At 45.4% G+C, this 25518-nt stretch overlaps 1 protein-coding gene across 1 annotated transcript in view; it reads left to right on the plus strand.

Moving 5' to 3' along the window:
* fgf11a (fibroblast growth factor 11a) overlaps window positions 1–16843 on the plus strand; it is a 54477-nt gene extending 37634 nt beyond the window's left edge. Inside the window, exons 4-5 of the mRNA XM_071539196.1 lie at window positions 15826–16024; window positions 16701–16843. Of these exons, the coding sequence (XP_071395297.1) occupies window positions 15826–16024; window positions 16701–16843 (342 nt within the window). The remainder of the gene's footprint in view (window positions 1–15825; window positions 16025–16700) is intronic.
* The last annotated feature ends 8675 nt before the right edge of the window (window positions 16844–25518 follow it).

Raw genomic sequence — 25518 nt, forward strand, 5'->3', positions numbered from 1 at the left:
TCTCCCAACAAATTGAGACCTTTTGAATACTGTTGTTGATCTTCAGGTAATTTTCCAAATTTTAGTGTTTTGGCAACAAAGTCTCTGAAGACTTTAACAAAGGAGTATGTGATGGACACACACACACACACACAAACATATTTGACCTTCTCATATATGAATGGTGTTAGCAATACAGTGCTGCATGGTGTGTATACATATGTTATATAGGGGTGTGTGTGTCTGTATGCAAGGCCATGGCTCCTCACACTCCTTGGTGTGTGTGTGTGTGTGTGTGTGTGTGTGTGTGTGCAAGTTGAGTGACAGGACAGGCGGCTGGATCTTACCACTATAGTAATAACAAACAGGGCTGATCGCTGTCGGCTGTGTTGAGAGGAAGAAAGAAGGAGAGGGAGAACGGGAAAACGAGAGGAGAGGAGTGATAGAGTGTGGAGGGGGGGAGGGAGGGGGAGAGAGAGAGAGAGAGAGAGAGAGAGAGAGAGAGAGAAGGATGGCCTGACAGGCCCAGACACATCGCGAACATAACGGCCCTGCTGGGAGCAACAGCGCCGCCACGCTCATCTTTCTTTCCCCTCCCCTCCCTCCTTCCCTCCATCTCCCTTCATCCCTCCCTCTCTTCTCACTTGTACAGCTTTTACCCGCCTGTCAGTCCGCCTAGCTCCCCGTCCGGCCATTTGTGTCTGTCGGCCTCTCTCGTGGTTTGTCTTTCCCTCCCACCCTCCTCCTCCTCCCCCCCCTCTTGCTTCTCCCCTCACCCCGTGAACCTCTTTTATTCAGAATACATTTCCCCGCCTTGATGTGTCCCTTATCTGCTGTCCTTGTCCTCCCTCTCTCCTCTGCCTCTCCCTTTTTTCTCCTCTCTCTCCCCTCTGTGTCCTCCGCCTCCTCGTCCTGAACCCTTCCCCTCTCGCCGTCATCCCTCCTCCTCCTCCTCTTCCTACCGTCACTCCACTTTTCCCTCCTCCACCTCACCTACACCCTGTGGATATGCAAAGGCTACATTCACACCGCAGGCCTTCATCCTCTACTCCAAATTGCTGCTCATATCGGATCTCTTTGGATGACTGTTCATATCTATTGGAAAAGACACAGAATAGTGCGCAGAGACAAAAGACGTCACATCGGATTTTGTACCTATGCTTCTCCCACATGTTTTGAACACATTTCAGTTACAGTATGAGCCATTGACTTTTGGCTGAATTAAAGGGTCTCCCCAAACACCGATCAAGTCGGCTATTTTGCGTTCTTTCCATTGTTGTGTCTCGTTGTCCTCCATGCTAACACTGGCTCAGCCAAGCTGCCAAAAATTCCACAATTGTCTCTTATCCATGTGGTCCAAAAACACAACTCCACATCTCTGCTGTCACCAGATTGTAAAGTGGCAATAATAATTGATGCCTGACTTTGTGATGATAACATAGGCTACACGAATAGAAACTTTGTTTTTTTTTTTCATACCGACGCCAGCCAGTCCAGCTGCAGCCAGCGAGCGCCCAGATGGGGCTGCGTGTATCCATCTGTCTCTCAACATCCATGCTCCCCCCCCCCCCCTTCACCTCGCCTTCACCTCTGCAGCGCCCTTATTCCCTCAGCTGCCCCGGGATCCCTCTCCCCCCTCCCGCCCGCTGTCTCGCTGTCCATCATGTCATCTCCCCATGGGTGTCACTTGGGTATAGCAAAGGTGAGACACATTCCATAGCTTAGTATAAATGAGTCCAAACTGTGATCTCAGCGTTTTTCTCATTATAGTGGAGAGCAAATATCAAGCAGGAATCGTCAGGAGCGTTTATTTGGAAGCCATAGCTGAAAAAAACAAACAAAAAAAAAACACATCGGGTCGCATTCAGGACCAATGTTCCATCTAAGATGATAGTTTGGTGACATCTAACAATTTCTCATTGACCAAATAATAATAATGTCCTGTCAGTCATCAGTCATTGCTCCACTTTGTCCCCAGGAATGGTGATACAAGCGGGTTTTGGACATGTGACAAATGATATTAGATGTGGTGACAGTGAATTGACACCCCCCGCTCCCCCCTCCCCTCTCCTGCCCCGGCGTCTATGCGGCGTGCGCCGATACCCAGAGCGCCGGGATCCCGCGGGAGCTGCTCAGCAGAGGTTAATGGCTGGAGGGGGGGGGGACTCCTTGTCACGGCTCCATTGTCTGAGGCGCCGGGACCCGCTTACCTGTGGGCACCTCCTGAAAATTGCTTTCTGATAAAAATAGTGCTCAGCGGCGGACCTGGCCCACTTTATTAGCCGTGCGCTCTGGAAAAGCCTCCCGGGTAGAGAGATGGAGAGGGAGGGAGGGAGCGAGGGATGGTGTGTGGTGGAGTGGTGGGGGGTTATGAGATGTAGTCAAAGGCACGCGCGCACACACACACACACACACACACACACACACACACGCTCCCCTGTGCAATTTAGCCACCCTCCACAACCCCACAAACACACATGTTCAGCCAGGTATAAACAATCTGACAGAGGCAGGCAGACATAATTGGGCCGGACTGCGATACCCGGGACCAGAGCCGGCCAAGCTCCCCCGCAACAGACTTTGGGAAAGTTGGGCAAAGTAAAAGTTTAGTCTGCCAGATGACATTGTGGGTCTGCACTTAGAGGATAAACTAATACAGCTCCACTAGTGGCCAAATACTGGGAATTATTGGTGCTGGTGGGGAGGCAGAAATAAAGGCCATTTTTCTCCTCCTTTCACACGCAATTTCAGAGGGGAAACAAAGGCAGCTAGCCCAATACTTTGCTGAACTATTTATGTTATATGTGTTTTGATGGCAAGTTGCAATGCCTGAGGAAAACCTATATTTTTAATGCTATTTGTGCCAGTGTATATAAGCTAAAAATATATTGTGCATTACATTTTAACATTTAACATCTTACATTTTAAACATTTAGCTGACACTCTTGTCCAGAGCAACAGGAGGATAAGCTTCAATTCCTAGATCACCAACTTTCTCTTTTTCTATATTTTTCACTTCTGATCTTTCCTAACCCTCGATTTCAAGCCTGATCTCTCTACTTTATCTCCCTGCTTGTTCATTCCCTTTCCCCCTAGTTCCTCCCCTTCCTCTCATCCTTCCTCCGTCCTCTCATTCGCTCCCTCATCTTCAGCGCTCCCCACTTCTCCGCTTCTGTCTCCCTTGTTTATTCCCTCCCCCCCTCCCCCTTCCCTGCATGTTCCCTGCGCTGTTTGTGGCCTCCTCTCCTTTCCCCGCCGGAGCTCCTATTGAGATGCAGGGAGGCACCGGGGGCCCGCGAGATAGGGATCACCTCCGATCACGTGACCAACCGGGGGAGAGGAGGGAGGGATGGAGGAAGGAGCGAGGGAGGAGGGAGGGAGGGAGGAGAGACTAACGGAGAGGGAAGGAGAGAGAGGAGAAGAGGGAGGAAGGTGGATGAAACAGAGGAGACGCGAAGAAAGAGGGGCAGAAGGAGCGATGAGGGAGGATATGGGACATCGAGGAGGAGGAGGAGGAGGAAGAGGAGGAGGAGGAGATATGAGGAAGGATTCCACCTCCACCTAAATATACCGCAGCTAGGCAGCGAGAGCCAAACACAATAGCGCTTGCTGCATCTTGACAAGAGTTACGGCTGTCCCGCTGAGCGGAGAGAGGGTAGAGCCCCGTTCCGCATGCCGATCAGCACTAACAATCCATAAACACACACACACACACACACACACACACACGCACACACAGATACACAGGGACACGCATGGTTGCAGAAGCACACATGGACAAGTACACATGTATGCATTTGCAAGCACACCCCAATTTCACATGCATAATTCATAGGATAACACACACACACACACATGCTTTTTACTGTAAGTGAATCCCTATCACTGGAGTTGTGCTTTATAAACTCCATGCTGTGTCATTTTGCTGCTATGTCTTACAAAACTAGTTAATTGGGATGGATGGTCCTTGGTGATACAGAGAGTTGCCACATCCATCATCACACTGCGTACTACAACACTCTGCTATTCCCTTCTCTTTGGAGACTGGAGGAGAGAGAGCGAGAGTGTGCGTGTGTGTGTGAGTGTGTGTGTGTATCTGCATAGAAAAAGGGGGATTGTCTCTTCAAGGTATTTAGTTCACACAGTGTATCTGCAGTGCTATTGTTATAGTAGGTCACAGGAGCCATCCAGGGATGTAGGTACAGTTAAAGGAATACACACACACAGTTTATGGGATATTGGCCTGTTGGTCAACTTCCCTGTTAAGTGATGAGAACATAGACATCAAAGTAATCCATGTGTCCCCGGTAGATCATTGGCTCCGGTGCTCCATGCTAGTGCTTTAGCATACTTTATGTTGAGTGATAGGACTAACCCTAACTCTAACTTGACCGCATGCACTTTACAATTACTTGCCATTTTGCTTTCGAGCTACTACAAGTTCTCATTTTCTCACTTTTGATGTAAAGCTAGTCGCCTACTATCACTCAACATAGTGTGTGCTAAAGTGTTAGCATGGAGCACCGCTGCCAGTGACACATGGATGATGTTGGTGTCTATATGTCTTTAACCTACCTAACACACACACACCACTATGTCTGCAGTACCCAGATGTCAACTGCTATACATATTCACTGCCATGCACTTAAGTGATGCCATTGTCTTTTAAAGGGATTATATAGCCAGATGCACTATAGGAGCCATGGAGGAGATGTGTGTACAAGCACAATATACACCCTTTTAGTATTATTCATAGTATACATGCACACCCCCCCCCCCCCCCCAACACACACACACACACACACACACTACTTAAGTAGGGATCTTTCATTATCTACATTCAATCCTTAACTCTCACCCTAACCTTAACCAAAATCTCACACTTTTAATGAGCACTTGTAGGAGTGATGAGCGGCAAAATGTCCTCCCTTTGGACTATTTTGTTGACACACACGTACACACACACCTACACACGTACACACACACCTACACACACACACACACACAACACACACACACACACGCACACACACACACACACGCACGCACACACACACACACACACACACACACACAGACACCTGACAGCTGGTAAGCTGGCAATTAGTCAATACCCTCAACAAACCCTTCAATAAACTCTTCTTATGACCTGAGAGGACCACGCTGTGCACACACACACACACACACCTACACACACACACACACACACACACACACACACACACACTCCCACATCCCCTCCCCTCCAACTCCTCTCCCCTGACCTTCCGCACCCCCCCATCGAATCAGAAAGCGCTTGTCTCTTTTTCATTGAGTCAGCACTCTCCTCTCTTTTTCCTTTCCTCCTCTCTCCTTCGTCTCTCTCTCTCTCTCTCTCTCTCTCTCTCTCTTCCTTTCTCTCTCTGCCCCCCCCCCTCACTCCAGCCTCCAGCCACTTGGTCCCCCCCCCCCACACACACACCTTCCGCCTCTCCCTCCCTCCTGACGTGGCAGAAAAAGCGCGCAGACACGCGTGGCCTCGAGGAAGGAGAGAGAACGTAGGGAGATAGAGAGAAAATATGAAGGATGGACTCAGAGAGAGAGAGAGAGAGAGAGAGGGGGAGAGAGAGAGAATGAGAGATGAAAAGGTAGAGGTATAAGGCGGGTTAGCTCTGGTTCCCTTTGGAAAATCCCCAAATGCACAGCGAGGGTCTGGCAGTCAAGGTGAGAAGCAGAGGACATCCCTCCCTCCCTCCCTCCATCCCTCCCTCCCTCCCTCCATCCCTCCCTCCCTGCTTCTTCCCCCTTGTGCACCAGCCTGCACCCTCTCCAGCTGTTCTCATTACAGCATGTGTGTGTGTGTGTGTGTATGTGTGTGTGTGTGTGTGTGTGCCTTTCTGGTTCAGAGTGACTTATGCATATGTTTATGCCCGTGTTTTTCTGTGTGTGTGTGTGTGTGTGTGTGTGTGTGTGTGTGTCATGGAGTTGTGTGCACATGTGTGTCTTTTGTCTCTGTGTGTTTTGGTCTTTCTGTACATCATGTGTGTGTGCTTATGTGTTTGTACAGGCTGTGAATGCACATATGCCCATCAGCGTGTGTGTGTTTGTTTGCATGATCCTCGCCTCGCCTCATCTGTGTGTGTGTGTGTGTGTGTGTGTGTGTGTGTGTGTGTGTGTGTGTGTGTTTTCCGCTTGCTGGGAGAGTGGCAGCCCTGGTGGAGCTCCAGCTCTCCTCGGGGCGTCCCTGTAAATGCCAGAATGTTGGCATGGATTAGGACCCCGCTCCGTCTGAACTTTGACCGCAGAAAACTTGGCTGCGCCTCGGTCGGCAGGTCGCAGACGCTCATGAGGGGCGAGAGGAGGAAGCCGGACAGATAAAGACGGGAGGAAAAGACGTTTAGACCCATCGCTCACGTTGTTATGAGGCTTGGTTTGATTCATTATGGGCTGGGAGTGCGGTCAGGCCAATCCAAAAGTCGCCACTCTCCTAGAAAGAAATATCATTTTCAGTACATCTGTGAGTCTAATTATCAACCTAACTTCACGTCAATCAAACAGTATGTGGTCCAAAAGTGTCAGGATACTTTTAGTTCAATTATCTTACTACACTGGCTGATAATTTTTGCTGATTTCAATACATTTCACTTCTCACATGTCCATATATGTCCATATGACTTATTTTAAAACATTTTCACAAAACAAGGCATTAAATCTCGAAACAAGAAACTTGTATTAAGACACTTTCCCTTCTTTCAAGCAAAAGTCTTGAAACAAGTTACACTGTCCTGAAAAAATGACATTTATTGAAACCAGTAAAGCTATTTGCCAGTGTAGTGAGACAATTTGACTGAAAATATCTTGAAATAAGCTTGATAAGTCCTAAACTACACTCACACATGTTGAAAATGACATGTTTTTTGTTTTTTTAGAGTGCAGTGTCTTGGTCTCTGAAAAGTTCCTCAAATAAAAGAAAACCAATGGCGTTGGTTACCAGCTGCAGTGCAAGTCAACCAAGGAAACTGTTTATTCGAAAAACCCAAAGTTCTTCTAAATCGTAAAATATCTTGGGAAAATCTTTGGAAAGCGCTGCATGTGATTTTTAAGCAAAGACCGTTTACTTGCACTGACATCGCTAACAAATGCGACAAGACCGGCCTGTTTTTGCCTATTGCTGCTGGAGTCCCTTTGAGTGTCAGAGGTCATTTTTCACTTATGGTCGGAGATTTTTTTTTATTTATTTTTTTGAGCTGGGCTAATTGTTCCCACCAGCTAATGCAATGCTGGCTCGGAAATAAATACTCCTACCATGTAGTTTTCCATGGGTTACATCAAATCCTAGCTCTTCTTCTACACATTCTTAAATGTTGAGTGATGGTTTATACATAGGAAGCCACAGAGAATATAGACAAACCCACACAAGCATCAAAAGAACTGTGTGATCCACACATGAATTAATTAATACCTTGATGAATAGGAGTACAAATCTGCTTCCTAAGATTATTTTGCAAGCTCCTATGATGCTTCCTCAGCTGTTTGTCCTTAATTAATGTTTTTGTTTTTTTTCTGCTCATTTGTTCAGATAATAATCGGCCTTGTTCATAAACAAGCTTTTGCACGGCGAGCCTCGCTCTGTGTTTCTAACTTATCCTTTAGATGATGATATGGCCTAGTGTTGCATCAGCAGGTAAATATTTCATACAGCAGTTTCTTTATGAAGGGAAAATTATTTATCTTTTCGACTGAAACCCTCAGTCAAAAGCTCAGCACTGTGCTGTAACAGCCACATTTTCCCATTACTTATAGCTTATAGCTTTATTAGCCAAGTATTCAACATTGAGTAACTGCCTTATAGCATTGGCTGATGCCGGTAATGATTTTTCTTACAGTTTCCGCTTTTCTAAACGCATCGCTACCACAGAAGCAGTGAGAAATCCTTCAAATCTTTCATTCCCCCCCCCCGAAACCTTTGTCTCCCAGCACAGCAACACTCACTTCACTGTTTCACCCCCCCTTTTAAATGCATCACACACCGTTTTGTAGATCCGACCCACAAAACATCTTCTCGGGACCATAAAATCTGATTTGCTCCACCGGCCGTGTCGCAAACTCTTAACAACTTTCTGCCCCCCCTGGTATCGAAAAAGCCATCGAAGCGAGTTGCTCTGTGGATGAATGAAAGCCCGCTCTCAATTCATGATCAATCCAATAAGTTTTTGAAAAGGGGAACTATCTATTTTCACAGGTTATTTTTTATATTGGATAGTGAAGTGGAGAGGCAGGAAAGAGGGGAGAGAAGGAATAAGATGTCGGCTGAGAGGCGGACTTGAACTTGTGAGGTGGACTTTTGACCTTTGACCTTTATCATGGTATTAACCCTATGCACCAAAGAGCGTCCGATTGAGGGACAGACTCTGTAGCTTTAAGTAGGTTTAGACTGATATATCAGTTTGCCGATATATAGGACCGATATTGGCCTTTAAGTAAATATCCGATATTGGTTAGTCCATTGGATATTGTGGTCCATTGCTGATATGATAGAAGTTCCATCCTGACCACAGCTACATAAAAACAGCCTCTAAAACTCCATTTAATTGTTCATGTATGTTTTTCTAAATTAATTCTTCATTCACAGGCTTAAAGAATCCCAGACTTTCCTTGCCATTGAATAGGTGGTGTGTCACCCTGCTTTAAAGAGCTGCTAAACCTAAACGAATTTCATCAGTCTGGGTTTCAGTGGAGAGATTTAGTGTCCCATGATGGTCTAAATGCTGTTTCAGAGGCTTTTCCACCCTGACAAGAATACAATTCTGGAGGAAAAACACTGAATCTTTGTAATCCCTTGCCGCGGAAAAAGGTCAAATTTAGAGATCTCGAACATCAGCGCAAAATATCGTCCATCGGCGACTTCAGCAGTTCGGCCTTCAAACCCGATCAGACCGGGTCACCTCACCGCTCCAGAAGTGCATTCGGTCACAGCGAGAGCACGACTGGAAGACCGCCATCGATCCGCAGATCAGCGTGTGTGGAACTTGCTGATGTCTCAACTGAAAGGTGGAGAACGCTTTTCCACCCCCCCCCCCCGTCTTCTACTGTACAGACACACACCTGAAGCACACACACACACACAAAAAGCCGCTCGAGGTCGTTCACGCTCGGTGGCGCCGCCGCGTCGCGTGTCCAATCAAAGACTAATCCCGGGGTTTTTTTCTTTTTTTCTTTTTTTTTTCCTGCCCTAATGCCTATTGACTTTTCACAGAGGTCTTACATGGAATCCATTCCCCAGCTGACTGCATGGGAGAGTCAATGGTTAACGTCCGGGGGGGGGCTGAATGATGTCTTTAAGGTGTCAGCGGATGGAAATGAGACAGGAGTGTGTGTGTGTGTGTGTGTGTGTGTGTGTGTGTGTGTGATGACAAGGGAACAGTCCCGCCGTACTTTCTCCCTCCCTCGTTCGCTCCGTGTCTACTTCTTCATCCCTCATGTCCTCTTTTTCTCCTCATTCTGCCATTTTATTTCTTCTCCTCTCCTCCATAACTCTCTCTCTCTCTGTCTCTCTCTCTGTCTCCCCTTCCCTCTTTCTCTCTCTTTTCACCTCATCCTCCGTTCCCCCTCACTCTCCCCCTCTCTCTCTTTCACTCCATCTCTCTTTCTCTCTCCTCTCTCCTCCATCTGTGGGAGTGAGTGATGAGGGAGGGAACGAGTCCATCCGTCACTCCTGATGTTTGTGGTGTGTTTGTGTGTGTGTGTGTGTGTGTGTGTGTGTGTGTGCGTGTGTGTGTGTGTGTGTGTGTGTGTGTGTGTGTGTGTGTGTGTACGCATGTCACCTGGCACCGGGTGGCCTCCCACTGATGTAAGAGGGATCCGTCATGTCTCTCTGTCACAACAGCAGACACGCATGAGTGGATGTACACACCCACACACACACACACACACACACACACACACACACACACAAACACACAATCCTCTTGTCTCCTCTAAAAATCTCTTAGTACGCCACAGCAGCATGGGCTGAGACGATTTGAGTAATTTGTCAAAGAGTGTTTGGGCGCGGACGATCTTCACTGATGCTGACTTGATCTGATTTGTCTCCGTATCTCTTTCTGTGCTTCTTATGTTTTTTTTACTTAGTTTTTCTCTTATTTCTCCTCCTCTTTATGTCGCACTTTTCCATGTTTTTTTCGTCTCTCTTGATGTTGCAGATGTTGATCCAGTATGACGGAAATTTTGACAATTTTGTGAAATCAGGACCTAAATATCCTTCTGGTATCAGATCAAAACAGTTGCCAAAGCTGTTTTAAAGTCCCAAATGAACTCCCATTACTTTTACTTCAAGGAAAACACAGTATCTTTAATGGAAGAAATATACATTTTAACCAATAAAACCATTACATTTTTAAATAATCCCGCCCCTCCACACCCGTCCCATCAAATAAAACCGCCTTTCTCTCCTTGACTAATTTAGACTTTTGAATGATCCCTCACTGCATTATGTCCCGCCCCAATATGAGTTTTCCCTATGCAATAATATCATATAGTGAAAATGCTGTGCTTGTTTGGCTCGACATTGACCATGACCCCCCTCCTGCATGCCACCCTCTGTCAAAAACACTCGCTGGTCTCTCTTTCCTCTCCCTCATAAACACTCTCTCCCTCTGTCCTGCATCCTTCCCTTCTTCGTAACTCATATAACGCAGCGTGATGGGATGTTTCAGCCCCAAAATCTGCCTTAAAATGTTGCAAAAAAAAAAAAAGAGGCAAAGAAAGAAACCCTCATGTGGATTTGTGCCTGATCTTGGACTTGAGTGGTTTTTAGGCCCTTTGGGGACAGATGAGTATTACGGAGAGGCAAGAAGACACGAGTTAATTCAGCATCAGCAGCAGCAGCAGAGGAGGATCCTGCCTGTGTGTTGGCAGCGGCCCCTGCTGGACACCGCTGGACCTGCAGCGGTGACATTGAACCCCCCGGCCTGCTTTATTGTTCAGAGGAGGGAACTAAAAGGGTAATTGGACTCCGATGACAGATACTTCTCAGCGCTTCTTTTAGCGGAGGCTGTCTTGTTAGGCGTTCTAGGCGAGAGGAGTCGGCTCCTGCCAGGCGTGAAGCGAGTCCTCGGTTTGACCCTCAGAGAAAACGATGATCCATCAGTCGGATCAGGCAACGAAATCAGGCCCGAATTAAGCTGAAATCTAGACAGAGCGGACAGGTGTGCGTCTGTCCCCCCCCCCCCCACCCCCCGTGTTTGTTTTGTGAATAATGCGTCTCATTAAATGACGGTGAGTTATAGCTCTGGTTAACAGTGTGTTATCCCATTAAGCGGCCTTGCTGATGGCACGCTGAGTTGATGCAATCAAACGATGCAGCGTGCGTGTGTGTGCATGTGTACTTGTGTTTTACCAGGTAGAGATGCTGTAGTTGGCTTATGGCCAAGTCAAAAGTGAAGAAATACTTTCCTATGTGGATGGATTCAGTTGCTTCTTTTTCCCCATATCTGCTGAGCTTCTGGACTAGTTTATGTCTTCAATTTGTCATGTGACATCCTTGAAATTTGCTTTTATAGCCTGTTATACTTAGAGATACTAAGAGAAAATAGTAGGATTTTATTTATGCTCAGAAACATTATCTTGGACAATCACACCAGAGGACAGTTATCATATTTGATCAAAATTGTAAAAAATTAAATCAATAGTGATCCAAGTAAAAAGACTTTTAATATCATTAAACAATTTTGGTCATTTTTAGACCATTAGTGTGACATTGCAAACACAAAAAATTGTCTAATCAACTACCTGTGTGCCTATATGTGTGTGTTTGTGGTATTGTACATGTGTAGGCTTAACCTAGGTCAACCAACACATGTATTATACAACATGTGTGTGTGACTATGTTGTGCACAGGTGAGTGTGTGTATGCATCTGTGTGCATGACAGATGTATATGCTTTATTCTTTGGTGCAAAAAGCACCAAAAAGCCTTCCTGCCTTGAGATTCAGTCCAGGTCAGTTCTGGCTTTGAATCCATCACGGTCCGGCTCATTCATTCTCACCTATGGGACCAGAAGAGATGGGTGCTGAATACCTGCCAGCTTAACAGTCCTCTGTCTTATAGCTGTCTCTGAGAGAAATGCTGAAGCTTATATTTGCAGCATCAGATTAGAAAGTGGCCCAAGTGTGATCCAGATCCGATTTAATGGTCAACTGTAATGTCATGATTCAAATTAACATGGTAATTGTCAATGTTCTCTCTGAACCAGCAGTGTCCAGTCCGGTGCCATGGAAGAGTCTGCAGGTTTTCCTTCCAAACAGACTCTACAGCAGCTGATTTCACACATTAGCAAATCTTCAACCAGAGAGGGGGGGGGGGGGGGGGGACTAATTAGTGAAATGAGCTGCTGTAGTGTTTGGTTGGAATGGAAACCTGCAGACTCTTCCATGGCACAGGCTAAGGGAACATTGGTTATTGCTCCTAATATCTAATATTGAGACAAGAGGATATTGCTTCAAGTTCAGTCAATAGCAATTAATTTGCTGATGTGTGATCATGTACTATCAGCAATGTAGTGGAAGGTAAACTTTTTAGTCTGACATAAATCTCAATGTAAATTATGTAAATCTCTAATAGGCCATACTAAGTAGTATCAAACTTTGAGTGAAACTATATGAAGACATGAAGGTAGTTTTTATATATGTAAAAAAGCATAAATGTGAACATGGATTTGAAATATTATGTACAGAAACACAGTGCAACAAGTGCTATATTAAGCATCATATTGCTTGGATATGGCTTAACAAGATAAACAGAAGCTTGTACTGCACCTGGTTCAAATCTGCCCCACCCTCTGAATCTTAAGATGATCCACTTATTTGTTGTCAGTGGCATCAACACTTAGATAAGATGATGGATGGGGAAACAACAAAGCTCAGAAACAACTCAGTGGGTTAAGTGTCAGGCTGCATCATCAGCACCTGGGATTCTGCTTGATGCCCTGATGAAGTACAAATGTCATTGGTAAAATAGTGTGGGAGGAAACCAACTGCAATTTAATGTGATGGGTTAACATATAAGATACTAAATACAGGCATATGAGCAGGCATATAGGCATGTCACATGACAAAATACCTCGCCATGTCAGAAACTTAAGTTAGCCATGGTTTTCCCTTCCAAAATTCAAATATTTAAACATTTTGTAGTAGAGAAAAGATGAAAGATGAAATTAAATTAGGTGATTCTGATAACAGCTGAATGTTTTATAATCCCAGTTTTGCAATAGCAGTGAAACACCAAACTAACACCGCAGCTTCCAAACTAGTTAACCAGCTGTGTGTTGTCAAGTGAAAGCAAACCTTTGGAGATCGATCTCCTGCTATAGCAAAGGTGAAAACACAACAGATGGCAGCAAAGATGATGTTTTGGAGGTGCTTCATTGAGGTAAACAGATGCGAGACGTGTGAATCCCAGCCGTCCCGAAACGTATGATGTTCCTCACCTTTTGTTGTCAGACTGTGGAAATGAGATGGTTGAGATGCAGGATCAAACAGAAGGTGTCTCCTTGGCACCAACCTATACTCACAGTGGGAAAGAAATATTTGAAATTTCAGTGACAGAAAATAAAAAATCATATTGATGTTTTCTTTGTCTACGGATAGGTGATATGTTTGATGTTTAGACTCTTTGATTTATCTGGCAAAAAAAAAAGTAAAAATGTGATGCCACCTGCAAATTTTCCATATGCCATTTAGGTTTTTATATCTGATCAGTTGTCTCTAATGGTGTAAGTGGTTTTGTTACTGTGATACTCTGATTGATAGCAATAAATTGAAGTGAAATATGGCATTTTTCAAGGAAAGTAAGGAACAAAATCCTTTTTGACAAAGTGATTCAATATATTTTAGATATACTGAATGATGAACTTTTCCCAAAATGGACACAGAGACGTTTGGAACTCTTCAGATACAGATGTCATTGTTAAACAAATGATGTTATGCGGACCAAATTTGTGTCTTTCTCAAACTTTCTCAGGCAGTTATCGCCAATATCATGGCTGGCCCAGCTGACCTTCAATGTTTTCTGTTTCAACATGTCTTTATCTGTCTGGGAGCAGATGCAAAATCCTGATCTGTGCCACATCTACAGCAGAGAACAGTGTGAAAAGCCGCCCCAACTTACTGGCTATGATCATAAAACTCATATTTTGCCACTTCACTTGGCCTGCTGGTTGTAAATCCAGCATCTATCCTTCCTCTATCCACCCAACATCACCTGAGTGGGACTTATGACAACCACACGCACACACACACACACACACACACACACACATCCGCTGGTCTCCCAGGATGATAATTGCAAACTAAGAACTAATTGAGAAGTGCTGTAGGGACCCGCTTTGCTCCAGGTGGGTCTCCCTTGAGGGTCTCCGGTGATGATATAATCTCACTAGACGTGCACTGCCATTCACACACACACACACACATTTACGTACACACATCACCGCTCCCCCTACCCATTATTCATATGGGAAGATTCAATTTAACTCACTTAATTAATCAATTAATGAACTTGAGCATGTCTGTCTGGGGGGTGTGCGCTGGGTGACTGGGCAGAACTGGATACAGTACAAAGCAGGCTTTGATCCTGTAACACCCCCCCACCCATACCAAATCCACACTCACACACACACACACACACACACACACACTGCACAGAGGATGAGACGGGCCACACTGCAGTGCAAACACGGTTAATGATAGCAATCTGATTACACCTTCCGAGAGACTCTAGACCTTTGGATTTCGCTTTGTGCTATTAGAGCTAAGTTAATGGGTGGGCGAGGAAATGAATGGCTGCCTAAGTGAATGGATGTGTAATTAAAGAATGGGCGATAGAGTCAATGTAATTAGCTTGTGTATGTGCGGTACAATGGCTATAGGCAGGCGTTAGGGTTGCAATCCTGCTCCTGTGGGTGGTAGATGCACAGAGAGAGAGAGAGAGAGAGGGGGAGGAGAGTGGGTAAAGGGGGCGAGAGAGGGGGGAAATGAATGAGAGAGAGAGAGAGGGAAAGAGAGAGAGAGTAAACTCCTTATTCAGGCCTTTTCTGCTCACCAGTCACATCAAGGCTCCAAATCAATCCTGCAAATTGGTTTGTTCCTCGACAAGGTTACCAAATGACGGAGGGATGGAGGGAACGGAGGGGGGGATGAAGAGAGATAGAGGGAGAGAGAGAGAGAGAGGGAGAGGGAGAATATGAGATAGAGAGGGAATATGTGAGAGCAATAACGAGAGAGAGAGTGTGTGAGAAATAAGGGGGGGGGGGGGATGTCCCAGTGTTGACGTATTGTCTAATGCAGGGCTGTGTGTGTGTGTGTGTGTGTGTGTGTGTGTGTGTGTGTGTGTTCAGGGTGGGCTGAAGGCCGACGGTGGGGTCGTTAAACTATGGAGGGGGGTGAAGGATTCGGCTGATTGTTGTTTGTTACAGGAAAACCGAACCGGCTGAATTATGGCATCCCAGCTTGCAAACCACTTTGTCCATGTGGCAAATAAGTGTGTGTGTGTGTGTGTGCGCGTGTGTGAATGAGTTTGCTGGGGTGTGTGAATGAGTATGTATGTGTGTGTGTGTGTGTGTGTGTGTGTGTGCAGTTTGTTGATGCAGCCACAGATGCTCCTGTAACCCTGTCACTATGAAATGTGGGGCCCATTTTCTCCCATTCCCAGCTGAGCCAGTGGAATTGGAGAGTAAATATATAAATAATACAATAGATAAAAAATGGTACACACTCCAAATCTGTTATTCTTCTCCACTGACCTAGTGTTCATGTGTGTGTGTGTGTGTGTGTCTTTGTGTACGTACGTATGTATATCTATCTCTTCCAGGAACACTTCACGCCGGAGTGTAAGTTCAAGGAGTGTGTGTTTGAGAACTACTACGTCACCTACTCGTCCATCCTGTACCGGCAAACCCAGTCGGGACGGGCCTGGTACATCGGCATCAACCGGGACGGACAGGTCATGAAGGGGAACCGGGTCAAGAAGACCAAGGGAGCCGCTCACTTTCTGCCCAAACTCATTGAAGGTACATACACACCTGTGGAGAGCTCACACTGTGGCCAGAAAGCAATGGTTTTTCAGGTCCACTTACGTTTCACGATTTTCATTGTTTATTGCAATAGTGGGAAAGCTGAGAGGGTCATCCTAGGTCAACGGGGGGGATATATGTTGTTCCAGAGGTAGGGAACTTAAAGTGGCAATCTGCAAGATGGTCATTATTTTTATTTTGGTGACATCTTTGGTGCTCAGCGCTCATTGCTGTGGTGTTTCTGCACTGCTCTTCCCAGAGATCACCTATCAATCACTTGACTATCTCTAGGGAACATTTTTAAAAAATGCTATTACATTGAGAACTACGTTGAAGAAAACTTGACTTGGAACTCGGAATTCTTGGCTGGCTACTAAAAACTATATTGAGTTTTTACTAAGTAGTACTAAAGTACCAATATTTTATATCCTTATCTATCCAAAACTGACTTTAAGTTCACGTTGTTAATAGCTCTTGGGAATTTATTTTGTATTCATTAATTAACAAAGCCAGAAGGGGAGCTGTCACTTTCCTTCTCCCTAATGCCTAATGACCAACACTTCAAGTAAAGTCTTACTGAACAATCATACAGTCAAAGTCTTATCAGTCAGCCATATGCCTCTCATTTACCCCCAGCCAGCTGTTTAACTCTGTGTGTCCTCCTCCCTCCCAGTGGCGATGTACAGGGAGCCCTCGCTGCACGACGTGGCCGAGCAGAGTCCGCCCAGGAAAACGCCCAAGACCTCCAGCGACTCGCCCGTGCTCCAGAACGGCAAGAAAGACCCTCCATCCAAAACCAAAACCTCCTCCTCCTAGCGCTCAGAGACACAGGTGGGGGTGGAGGAGGAGGCGGGGCGCCGGGCACCAGTGGGCACCACCGGGACGGGGGCAAACCTGAACGGGGGGGCGGTCAGGGCTACCGCGACCCTACGAGAACTCTACGAACGCACCGATGCGAAGCTGGAGAACGCAGGTCGGGACGGGCAGAGCGAAGCTTTCCGAGCGACGGGCGCGTTGGATTTTTTTGGACGCGGGCGGTTCATTTGACCAAGGATGAGGATGGAGCGAAGAGAGGGAGAAAGGAGAAGACTCTGAGCCGGGTGGCTAGCCTCAACGCCAATGCGTCCAATCCTTCGAAAAGAGTTCGCTCTGCCCGTCCCTCAAAGCCAACGGAAAGCCCCTTTTAACTCCACAGACTTTGTGTCCGACTCGTCACCTCCCCCATCCGCAGCAACCGGCCCTCCACCTTCTTATTTAACAATCTCTGTGAGTAGCAGAGCCTGGGATATAAGAGCAATAACTCCACGAACAGTCGTAGTGTCGTATAGCATGCACCGGTCGTGTTTAAACCTAGCCAATGCCGGAAGGAAAAACCCCACACGCCTTCTCGTCATCAGCAGCGGCATCTTTCCGATCTACCAAATAACCGAGCAAGTCTTCCTGGTTTTACCACAACGGGTGCAACGGTCAGATACGTCCCTCTGCAGCACATGCTTTACAAATGGGTTGCGTTATTATTATTACCCCACAGGGTTCCATGCTAATGCGAGGCTGTCATGGAGACCCTCGCAGACTTTTTTAGTTCGGCGACCATCTGCTAAGCCCGCGTCTTCTGCGTGTGTCAGCGACTTTGCGAGACGGCCTGGATACTTGTCAGCCCTGCGTGTGTGTGTGTGCGTGTGTGTTCCCCTCCCCTCCCTCTTCTCCCCCTGCTTTCCATTCACCTTTGGTGCGATTTGATTAGTTTGTGACATGGACTCAATTTTCCACTCGGCGGCACAAGAAAACCCCTCCCGTCCTCTGGCTCTGTTAATGGAGTCTGGGGCTGATCAGAATCTCTCGACCCTTAAACAAGGGGCCAAGCGCTCCCCCGGCGCACCGCAGAACCACACACACACACACACACACACACACACACACACACTGATTATTGCACTGACATTTACACAAACGTGTGGAGGTGCCCACACACACACACACTTTAGTGCCCTGAACAGACAACATACGAAGTGATCTCACACACCTCAACACGCCGACATCCATTATCGTGCACTCTTTACGCACGAACACGCGAACACACACGCTCACCGACACGTAGCGGTGAGCGTGTGCAGGTTTTTGAGAGATGATGAGGAGATCATCAGTGAGATGGGGTACTGATGGAGCCTGACTGTGTAGCTTGTGATTGCACTGCAATAGCCTTTCTCACTGTGGCCAGCCATGCGTTGCACAAAACCCCCCAGGCCCGAGCGGAATCTGCGGACCTTTCTCTCACTTCACTATTTATGTTTTTTTGGTCTGAAAACAGTGAAATTCTGCAGAGTGTTTATTTATGTATTCGTTTAATGCTTCTTAAGTGTGCTACCACCCTGTAATGAAGTGAAAAAAAATATGATTTTGTGTATATGAAAGCAATGTTTTTTTAGGAGTCTGCAGATTCCGTGCCAGCCCATCGCTTTTCAAAGGTTCATGTCCCCAAGCCAGGGAAATACGTACTGTATTACCACCGTGGATTTTTATGCCTTTGGTATATGTGTACTGTTTCTTTTTTTTTTTTTATCTTTATTTACCCGGGGTGGGTTGACTTAGCACCTTCTTTTCCAGCAACACCCTGCTTCACATAAATCACTACAGTTCACCCATTCACACCTGGGAGCTGCCCAGTCCAGCCACAGTCTCCTGCTGTTGGCCACTGAGCAGCTCCACTGCAGTAAATGGGGGTTAATATTTCAGGATAGTTTCTTTTTTTATATATATATATTTCTCACAACTGACAGATTTATGTTCATTGTGTGCACCTGAATCCCTACAAATCTGGATCAAATGTCCTAGAGTCTTTGGTTATTATGCAAAGGAAGCCAAGTTGGTTATTATGCAAAGGAAGCCAAGCCTTCTTTCCTCGTCATTTCACAATCATCTCTGTTGTCATCATCCATAAATCATAGGTTATGATTGCTGTGACGCCAATAAAACTATACGTTTTAGGAGCAAAGATAACAAACCAAAGTCATATATAGTCATGATAGCTGTAGTAAATAATGAGGATGATGTAATATTGTAAATGTGAGAGGATTGTTCTGTTGAATTTGGTATTTTCTTCTGTGTCTCTCAAGGTAAAGAAAATAACAAAGCATTTTCATAATTATTTCGCTCCTCTCGTTCGGCGGACCTTTTTCCTGTGTTTCCATTTGTTCTTTCCATTCAACGCAAAAAGCAATCATTTTTCATATCCAACTTTCTTGGTTCAATATGCCGGGGCAGGTAATTGTTTCTGCCTAATGTTTATGTATTGTGGCGAGTGAGGGAGTCCCGTGTGTTCGGGAGCTACAACGGAGGCTAGACTGATGATCAGGGCTGAGAGAGAGAGAGAGAGAGAGAGAGAGGGAGAGAGATGGGAGATATGTATAGAGAGAAAGGGAAGAAAATGAGTGGTGAAGAGCAGAAAGAGAGAGAGTAAGAGGGAGGGTTGAGAGAGAATTACGATCATGAGGACAGTGTTTTCTCACTGTGGCGTATCGTCCCCCTAACACACACACACACACACACACACACACACACACACAAGGAAACGCATGAAAGGAAAGAAGGAGAACAAATGAATGAACAAGCAAATGAACAAAAGGAGGTAGCATAAAATGAAAGAAGGAACAAAAGGAGGGAGGGTGGGAGGAAGAAAGGTAGGAAGGGAGGAAGGAAGGAAGGAAAGAAAGAAAAGGAAAGAAGGGCATGTGAGTGGAATTAAGTTGGAAAGGAAAGGAAAGGAGGGAGCATGAATAGAAGGAAGAAAGGAAAGGATGGAGGATAAGAAGAAGGATGGAAAGAAGGAAAGGAGGGTGTGTAAAAACAAGGATGGAAAGAGAGGAGGGAAGGAAGGAGAAGAGAGAGGGTGAGAGGAAGAAAAAATGTGTGAGTGTGAGAAGAGGGAAAGACAGAATAAAGGAATTGAGGAGGAAAGGCGGGAAGGAATCGAATGAGCAAATGAACAAAAGGGAGGGAGTGCGAGGATGGAAGAGAGGAGAGGAAGGAAGGAACGGGGGAAGGATGAAAAGATGGAAGGAAGGCTGAAAGGAGGGAAGCAGCGAATGAATGAACAAACAAATGAACAAAAGGAGGGCGCGTGAGAGGAAGGAAGCTGGGAAGGAAGGGGAGGAAACAAACGGAACGAGGTTGAGAGAAAGGAAGGAAAGGAAAGGAGGGTGAGAGGAGGGATAATAGAGAAGGTAAAATGAAGGAAACTATCACGGACCAATATATTGAATTGTATTGAATTTTGAATTTCAACCCATGAGAGCATTGTGGACGTTCAGAATCCATTCAGGTTTATTCCACACGTGCTCCAGATTTGAGTCGAACATACATGGAGTTGAACCAGGCCGCCCTTCAGCTTCAGACCACCATCTGAGGACTAATGGCCTTAATTACGCTGTTAAATAGAGCTTCAGGTTGGTGTGTTTGACCAGTGACCCCCTGTGGGCCGCTAAGTCCAGAACACAGTGTCTGAACATTACTCACAAGGTAATTACATCTATTTCAAATTAAATGAGCCTCCTGCTTGAATTTAATAATAAAGACTGGGAACAGATAGAGAGATACTGTTAGATGAGAGGAGAGACTGTAGACGATTTCTGAATCCAGAAAATAGATATAGCCATGAATTCTGTGACACAACTGTTTTTTTTAAAAGGGCTGGGAAATCTACGTTGCAATATTTTCTATGTGTGTCATATTTTGTTTTTTTCAGTATTCAAACAGACTTTGAATGGAAAGAGAAAAGTGAGTCAAGGGCTAAAATGTTAGTTCTAGTAACTGTTTTATGATGAATTGATCATATTAGCGATGAAACCGAGTAGGCCTGCAGTAATTTAGATATTATAGATAGATAATATTATAGATTAGATTAGAGATATAGGTAATGAGCAAAGTGTCTGTCTGTCTGTCTCCATACGCACAACCAGAGATTACCCTCCTAATAAATAAATGCAATATTAGTTTCTGTATGCGTAAAATATGAGCACATGAGGTGGCATGTCCAGCTAATAGGACGTGAATTCAAATGTTGTGTTGGTAGTGTTTGCAGGGCTACAACCATCTCTCCCGTCATTTCCAAATGGATTCATATCTCGGTTCAGCATTGAGATATTCCTACTGCACCTGTGTGTGTGGTGTGTGTGTGTGTGTGTGTGTGTGTGTGTGTGTAGGCTCATCGCCCGCTTCGCACATCGCATCGGTGACGCTCAAGCGAAATCGGTAATGCAAATCCCGCTGGAACGCCTCGACCTCAGTCACACGATCTGTTTACTTTGCCTCCGTAGGATATGCAGTTAAATGAGCGATTTATTCCAGTTCGCAGACTGTTATTTGAATAGTTTTTGTCCTAGTCGGATACAACCAGCATCTATGAGATGTGTAAAGTTTTGTTCGTGTCCATAACTTCACGATCGAAATGCCTTTTTACTTTATGTTTTGTGTAATCTGACAAATAGTCACCTTTTTAATCCGATGCAATCTGATTACTGCAGTTTTTTTTTTTTAGGAGAAGATGATTTTTTTGGTAATCAGATTACTGTAATCTGATTATTTCTGTATTAGTATTCCTGGTGCAGCAGAAGTCTTAAGCAGCAAAATGTGAATTGCAGTGCTTCTGATTTCACTTTCACGGCTGCAGAAAGGCAGAATCGCAAAATCGTTTATCGCGTATGGAAAGTTTGCATGTTTTGCGTGTTTTATGTGTCATGCGTGCGCCATGTGTGTTTGTTTTGCCGTGTTTTGCCGTGTTCACCGCCTCCCATTTTTTCCCATGATCCAAGTCCCTCATGATGTCTCAGATCAGTTTCTCTGTTGGAGCCCGTCTGCTCCCCGGCCTTCAGGTTTCACTTCAAATGATCCTGTGTGAATTACAGGATGTAAAGATCGCCATTCATCTCCACCTGAGCACGTTTGATCAGTGAAACCCCCCTGGCGGAATTTACTGCTTTTACCGCCCTGATAAATGCCTCTGGATTCGGCTCTAAATGTTAAATATTGCCTCTTTCAAGTGCTTGGCATTGCCATTTCTTTGGGATATATAAAAACGATGGGAGAGGTGTGTGTGTGTGTATATGTGTGTGTGTGTGTGTGTGGGTGTGCTGTGAGGTAATGAAGGGGGTTAAACGATGGGTATCTGATGCAGGTGCACGCTACACATCACACACACACACACACACTCCCCGTTTGCCTGTGTGTCTCCCCGGGGACTCCCTTCCCTCCCATTTCTCCCGAGTCAGGACCCTCCCTGCTTACCGAGCGAATTAGAACTGCAGAGTGGGTCGACTGGGGTTGTGAAGGACTCCAAGAGAGAGAGGGAGAGAGAGAGAGAGAGAAAGAGAGAGAGAGAGGGAGAGAGGTTGCATGTGTCACGTAGTGTAACTAACTCATGCCCCCACAGCCTCCCTTTGAAGTTCCACTTCCTCTCCCCGATTCCTTATTGCAAACACAACTTCCCTTTAACCTGGAGGCAGAGGGTGTGTGTGTGTGTGTGTGCAGTGTGTGTGCAGTGTGTGTGCAGTGTGTGTGCAGTGTGTGTGCAGTGTGAGCATATGTGTGTTCTCATCCATCAGCTTTTGTCTACATGTGTAATTGTACTGTACATGTGCGTGAATGTCTCTGTACGTCCACCGTGTGTATCCAAGAAGAGAGAGAAAGGGCTAGACAGAGAGAGAGAGAGATAGAGAGAGAAAGAGAGAGAGAGAGAAATAGAGGATAAATCAGAGGCCAAATCAATGAGCGCCAGTCCTTGGGCAGAAAGCAATAAACTCCATTAACAAGGTGCAACCACATTATCTGTGGGGGTGTTAAAAAGGATTAATATTGATATAGAAACCAACTGCGTGTTTTATTAGAGCTTTTATTTTTCTAACACTTTGCCCTGTTTGTGAGCCGGGTTTGCTGTTCAGTGTGCGTGTGCGTGTGTGTGTGTGTGTGTGTGTGTGTGTGTTACTTTGAGGTGGAGTCCCTCCACCACATCTGCAATGCAGCAGAAAACACAAAAAAAAAAAGAGAGAGGGAGGAAGAGAGGCTCACGTGCTTCGACAAAAGAGAGTGATGCCGTCCTCGGGACAGATTTTCAGTTTTTATTTATTTATTTATTTTTTCTGCTGCTTGATAGAAAAAAAAAAGGGCTTTTTGAATGGGAACCCAGAGCCCAGGTCTACCTAAAGCCACATCCCCCTGTAGTCTGAACCCACAGAGAATAGAAGAGTGTAGGAGCAGCCTGCGTTGTGAAAGGCACATCTGCAGTGCACACACACACACACACACACACACACACACACACACACACACACACAGCAGCGCCCTGCACCAAGCCAGCGCAGATGTGGCTAAATGGGGGTGACCTTTACAATCAGGAGATTATCTAGGGAACCCCCCCTACTCCCCCCCTGCCCCAATGAACCGCCGCTACTCCGGCGGTGGCTTTTACACTGTAAACTATGCTAAAAAAAAAAAATGTATTATTCTTTTGTTTTTTTCCAAGTGTATGGATTGTGTTTTGGGTCTTTTCTCGGTGGAAGTGTTGTGATGACTCGTGATGAAATATGAAATGATTTGAGGAATTCTGTGGATGCAAAATGGGGTTTGGTGCCCCCCCCCCCCCCCCCGAATATGATATGAACCATATGATCCATGTGTGTCCGTCGATTTGATCTGTTTTACGTTGCTGTTTGAACACGTGATCTGCTCTCCTGTCAGCGCCTGATGTGGGATCTCAGACCAGTGGACCTCGATCTGCCATGCAAACTAAAGAGAGAGGGAGACTGAAGCTGAAGGGTCTCAATCGTTTTAACTTCTTCCTCCTGACCCCGCCCCCTTCCCTCCTTTGGCGCTCGCCCGTCGGTCAAAAAGGGCCGGACCGACTGCCGACCTTTGACCTCTCACGGGATTCCGAATTGGCTCACCAGCAGCACGTGGACTGCTCATTCACCGTCTGTCTCTCTCCCAAACACACTTACACCTGTGTGTGTGTGTGTGTGTGTGTGTGTGTGATTCTGCGATCAATCCTCAAAGGATTTTTGATTGTTCTTTCTTTTTGTTTTTCCTTTTTTTTTTTTTTTTTACTGCATGGACGATCCGAGTTCTTGTGATAAAGTCTTCCAGAAAAAGATTTTAAGGAAAAAAAAAAACCCTCCATAATCTTTACTTTCCCTCGTCGTCTTCCAAAAATGCAAAAACAGTGCTTCGGTCTTCCAGCTATCAAAGCCACAATGACACTATTTTTGTACACAAACAAATGGGGCAAAAAAATATATCTATATATCTCTATATATAAATATATCCATGCGAATGTGGTTTGGGGGGGAGGTGCAGTGACTCCCTCCCCTGTTGCTGGCAAGGTGGAAGTAACGCAACTACTGTGTGCCATCCAAAGCCGATCATCAAAAACCTCCGCGGATCGCTTGGAAGAAAAGGAGCTGGATGGGACGATGCTGGAGAGGGAGAGAGAGAGAGAGAGAGAGAGTTTTAAGCTCCTGGGTGGAGGAGAGAGTCACAGATGGACTGGACTACAAAAGCATGCATGCGCAGATCATTTACTGGACACCTTGGGGAATTAAAAAAAAAAAAAAAAAAATGTCTCTACCCAATATTTACTCTCTCCCCTCCTTTCCCCCCTCCCTCCCCACCCTCCTCAACACTCTACTCTCCGAAACCCCCCCAACTTCCCTCCCCCCCTTGTCTCTGCATTTGCAATATGATCTGTATTTATTTCTATAATATCTTACACAAAGTCAAGGGAGACGTATTATTGGATATAATTGAATAAAACAAACTAATATATTTGTATGATTGTAAGCGCTGGTCTCCTGCGTGTTTTCTTGAGTGTTTTGATGTATTTTTCTACTATCTGCCTTAAGAGTGTTTTTACCATATAAGTAATAGAGCCTACTGGTTAGATACTCAGTTCTACTCACATCTAAGGCTTGTAGCATAATACAGTCGCAATCAAAGTTGAGGAGTTTACTTTCAAAATGCAATCTGCTGCCAATCACGTATTATCAGTTTGAAACTAATCGATAATGTAATCCATGGGAGCAATCAAACTAAGTAACATAATCTGATTAATCTGATTTGCAGATTGCAATTTGAATAGTAGGATAAGATGAAAAGAAACTTTTTTTTTTTATTGATCCCAATGGGGGAATTCAGGTCAAGGAACAAGAAAAAGGAAGTGATAATGCATTTAAGCTTGCTTTTGGTGCCAAGAAAAACAGAAAGAACAGGACAGTGGAAAAGAGTGTAGGAGCTGCTGCAAATGGCGTCCACTAGCCTGACGCCATCTTGGAATTATCATCATATATCATCATATATATCCAGTATTAGCCATCATTTCCTTAGTGTAATCTGATTACTGCGTTTTAACAGTGACTATATGGTTTGCCTTTTTTGTAATCTGATTACTGTCATCTGGTTTTGTGTCATCTGTTACTCCTCATGCATGACAGTAAAACAGTATAATG

This window comes from Centroberyx affinis, unplaced genomic scaffold (genome assembly GCF_046629955.1).
Source record: "Centroberyx affinis isolate AG114_WGS23_722 - 3 ecotype Tasmania unplaced genomic scaffold, CSIRO-AGI_Caff_v1 ptg003420l_1, whole genome shotgun sequence".
In the NCBI taxonomy this organism is placed as follows: Eukaryota; Metazoa; Chordata; class Actinopteri; order Beryciformes; family Berycidae; genus Centroberyx; species Centroberyx affinis.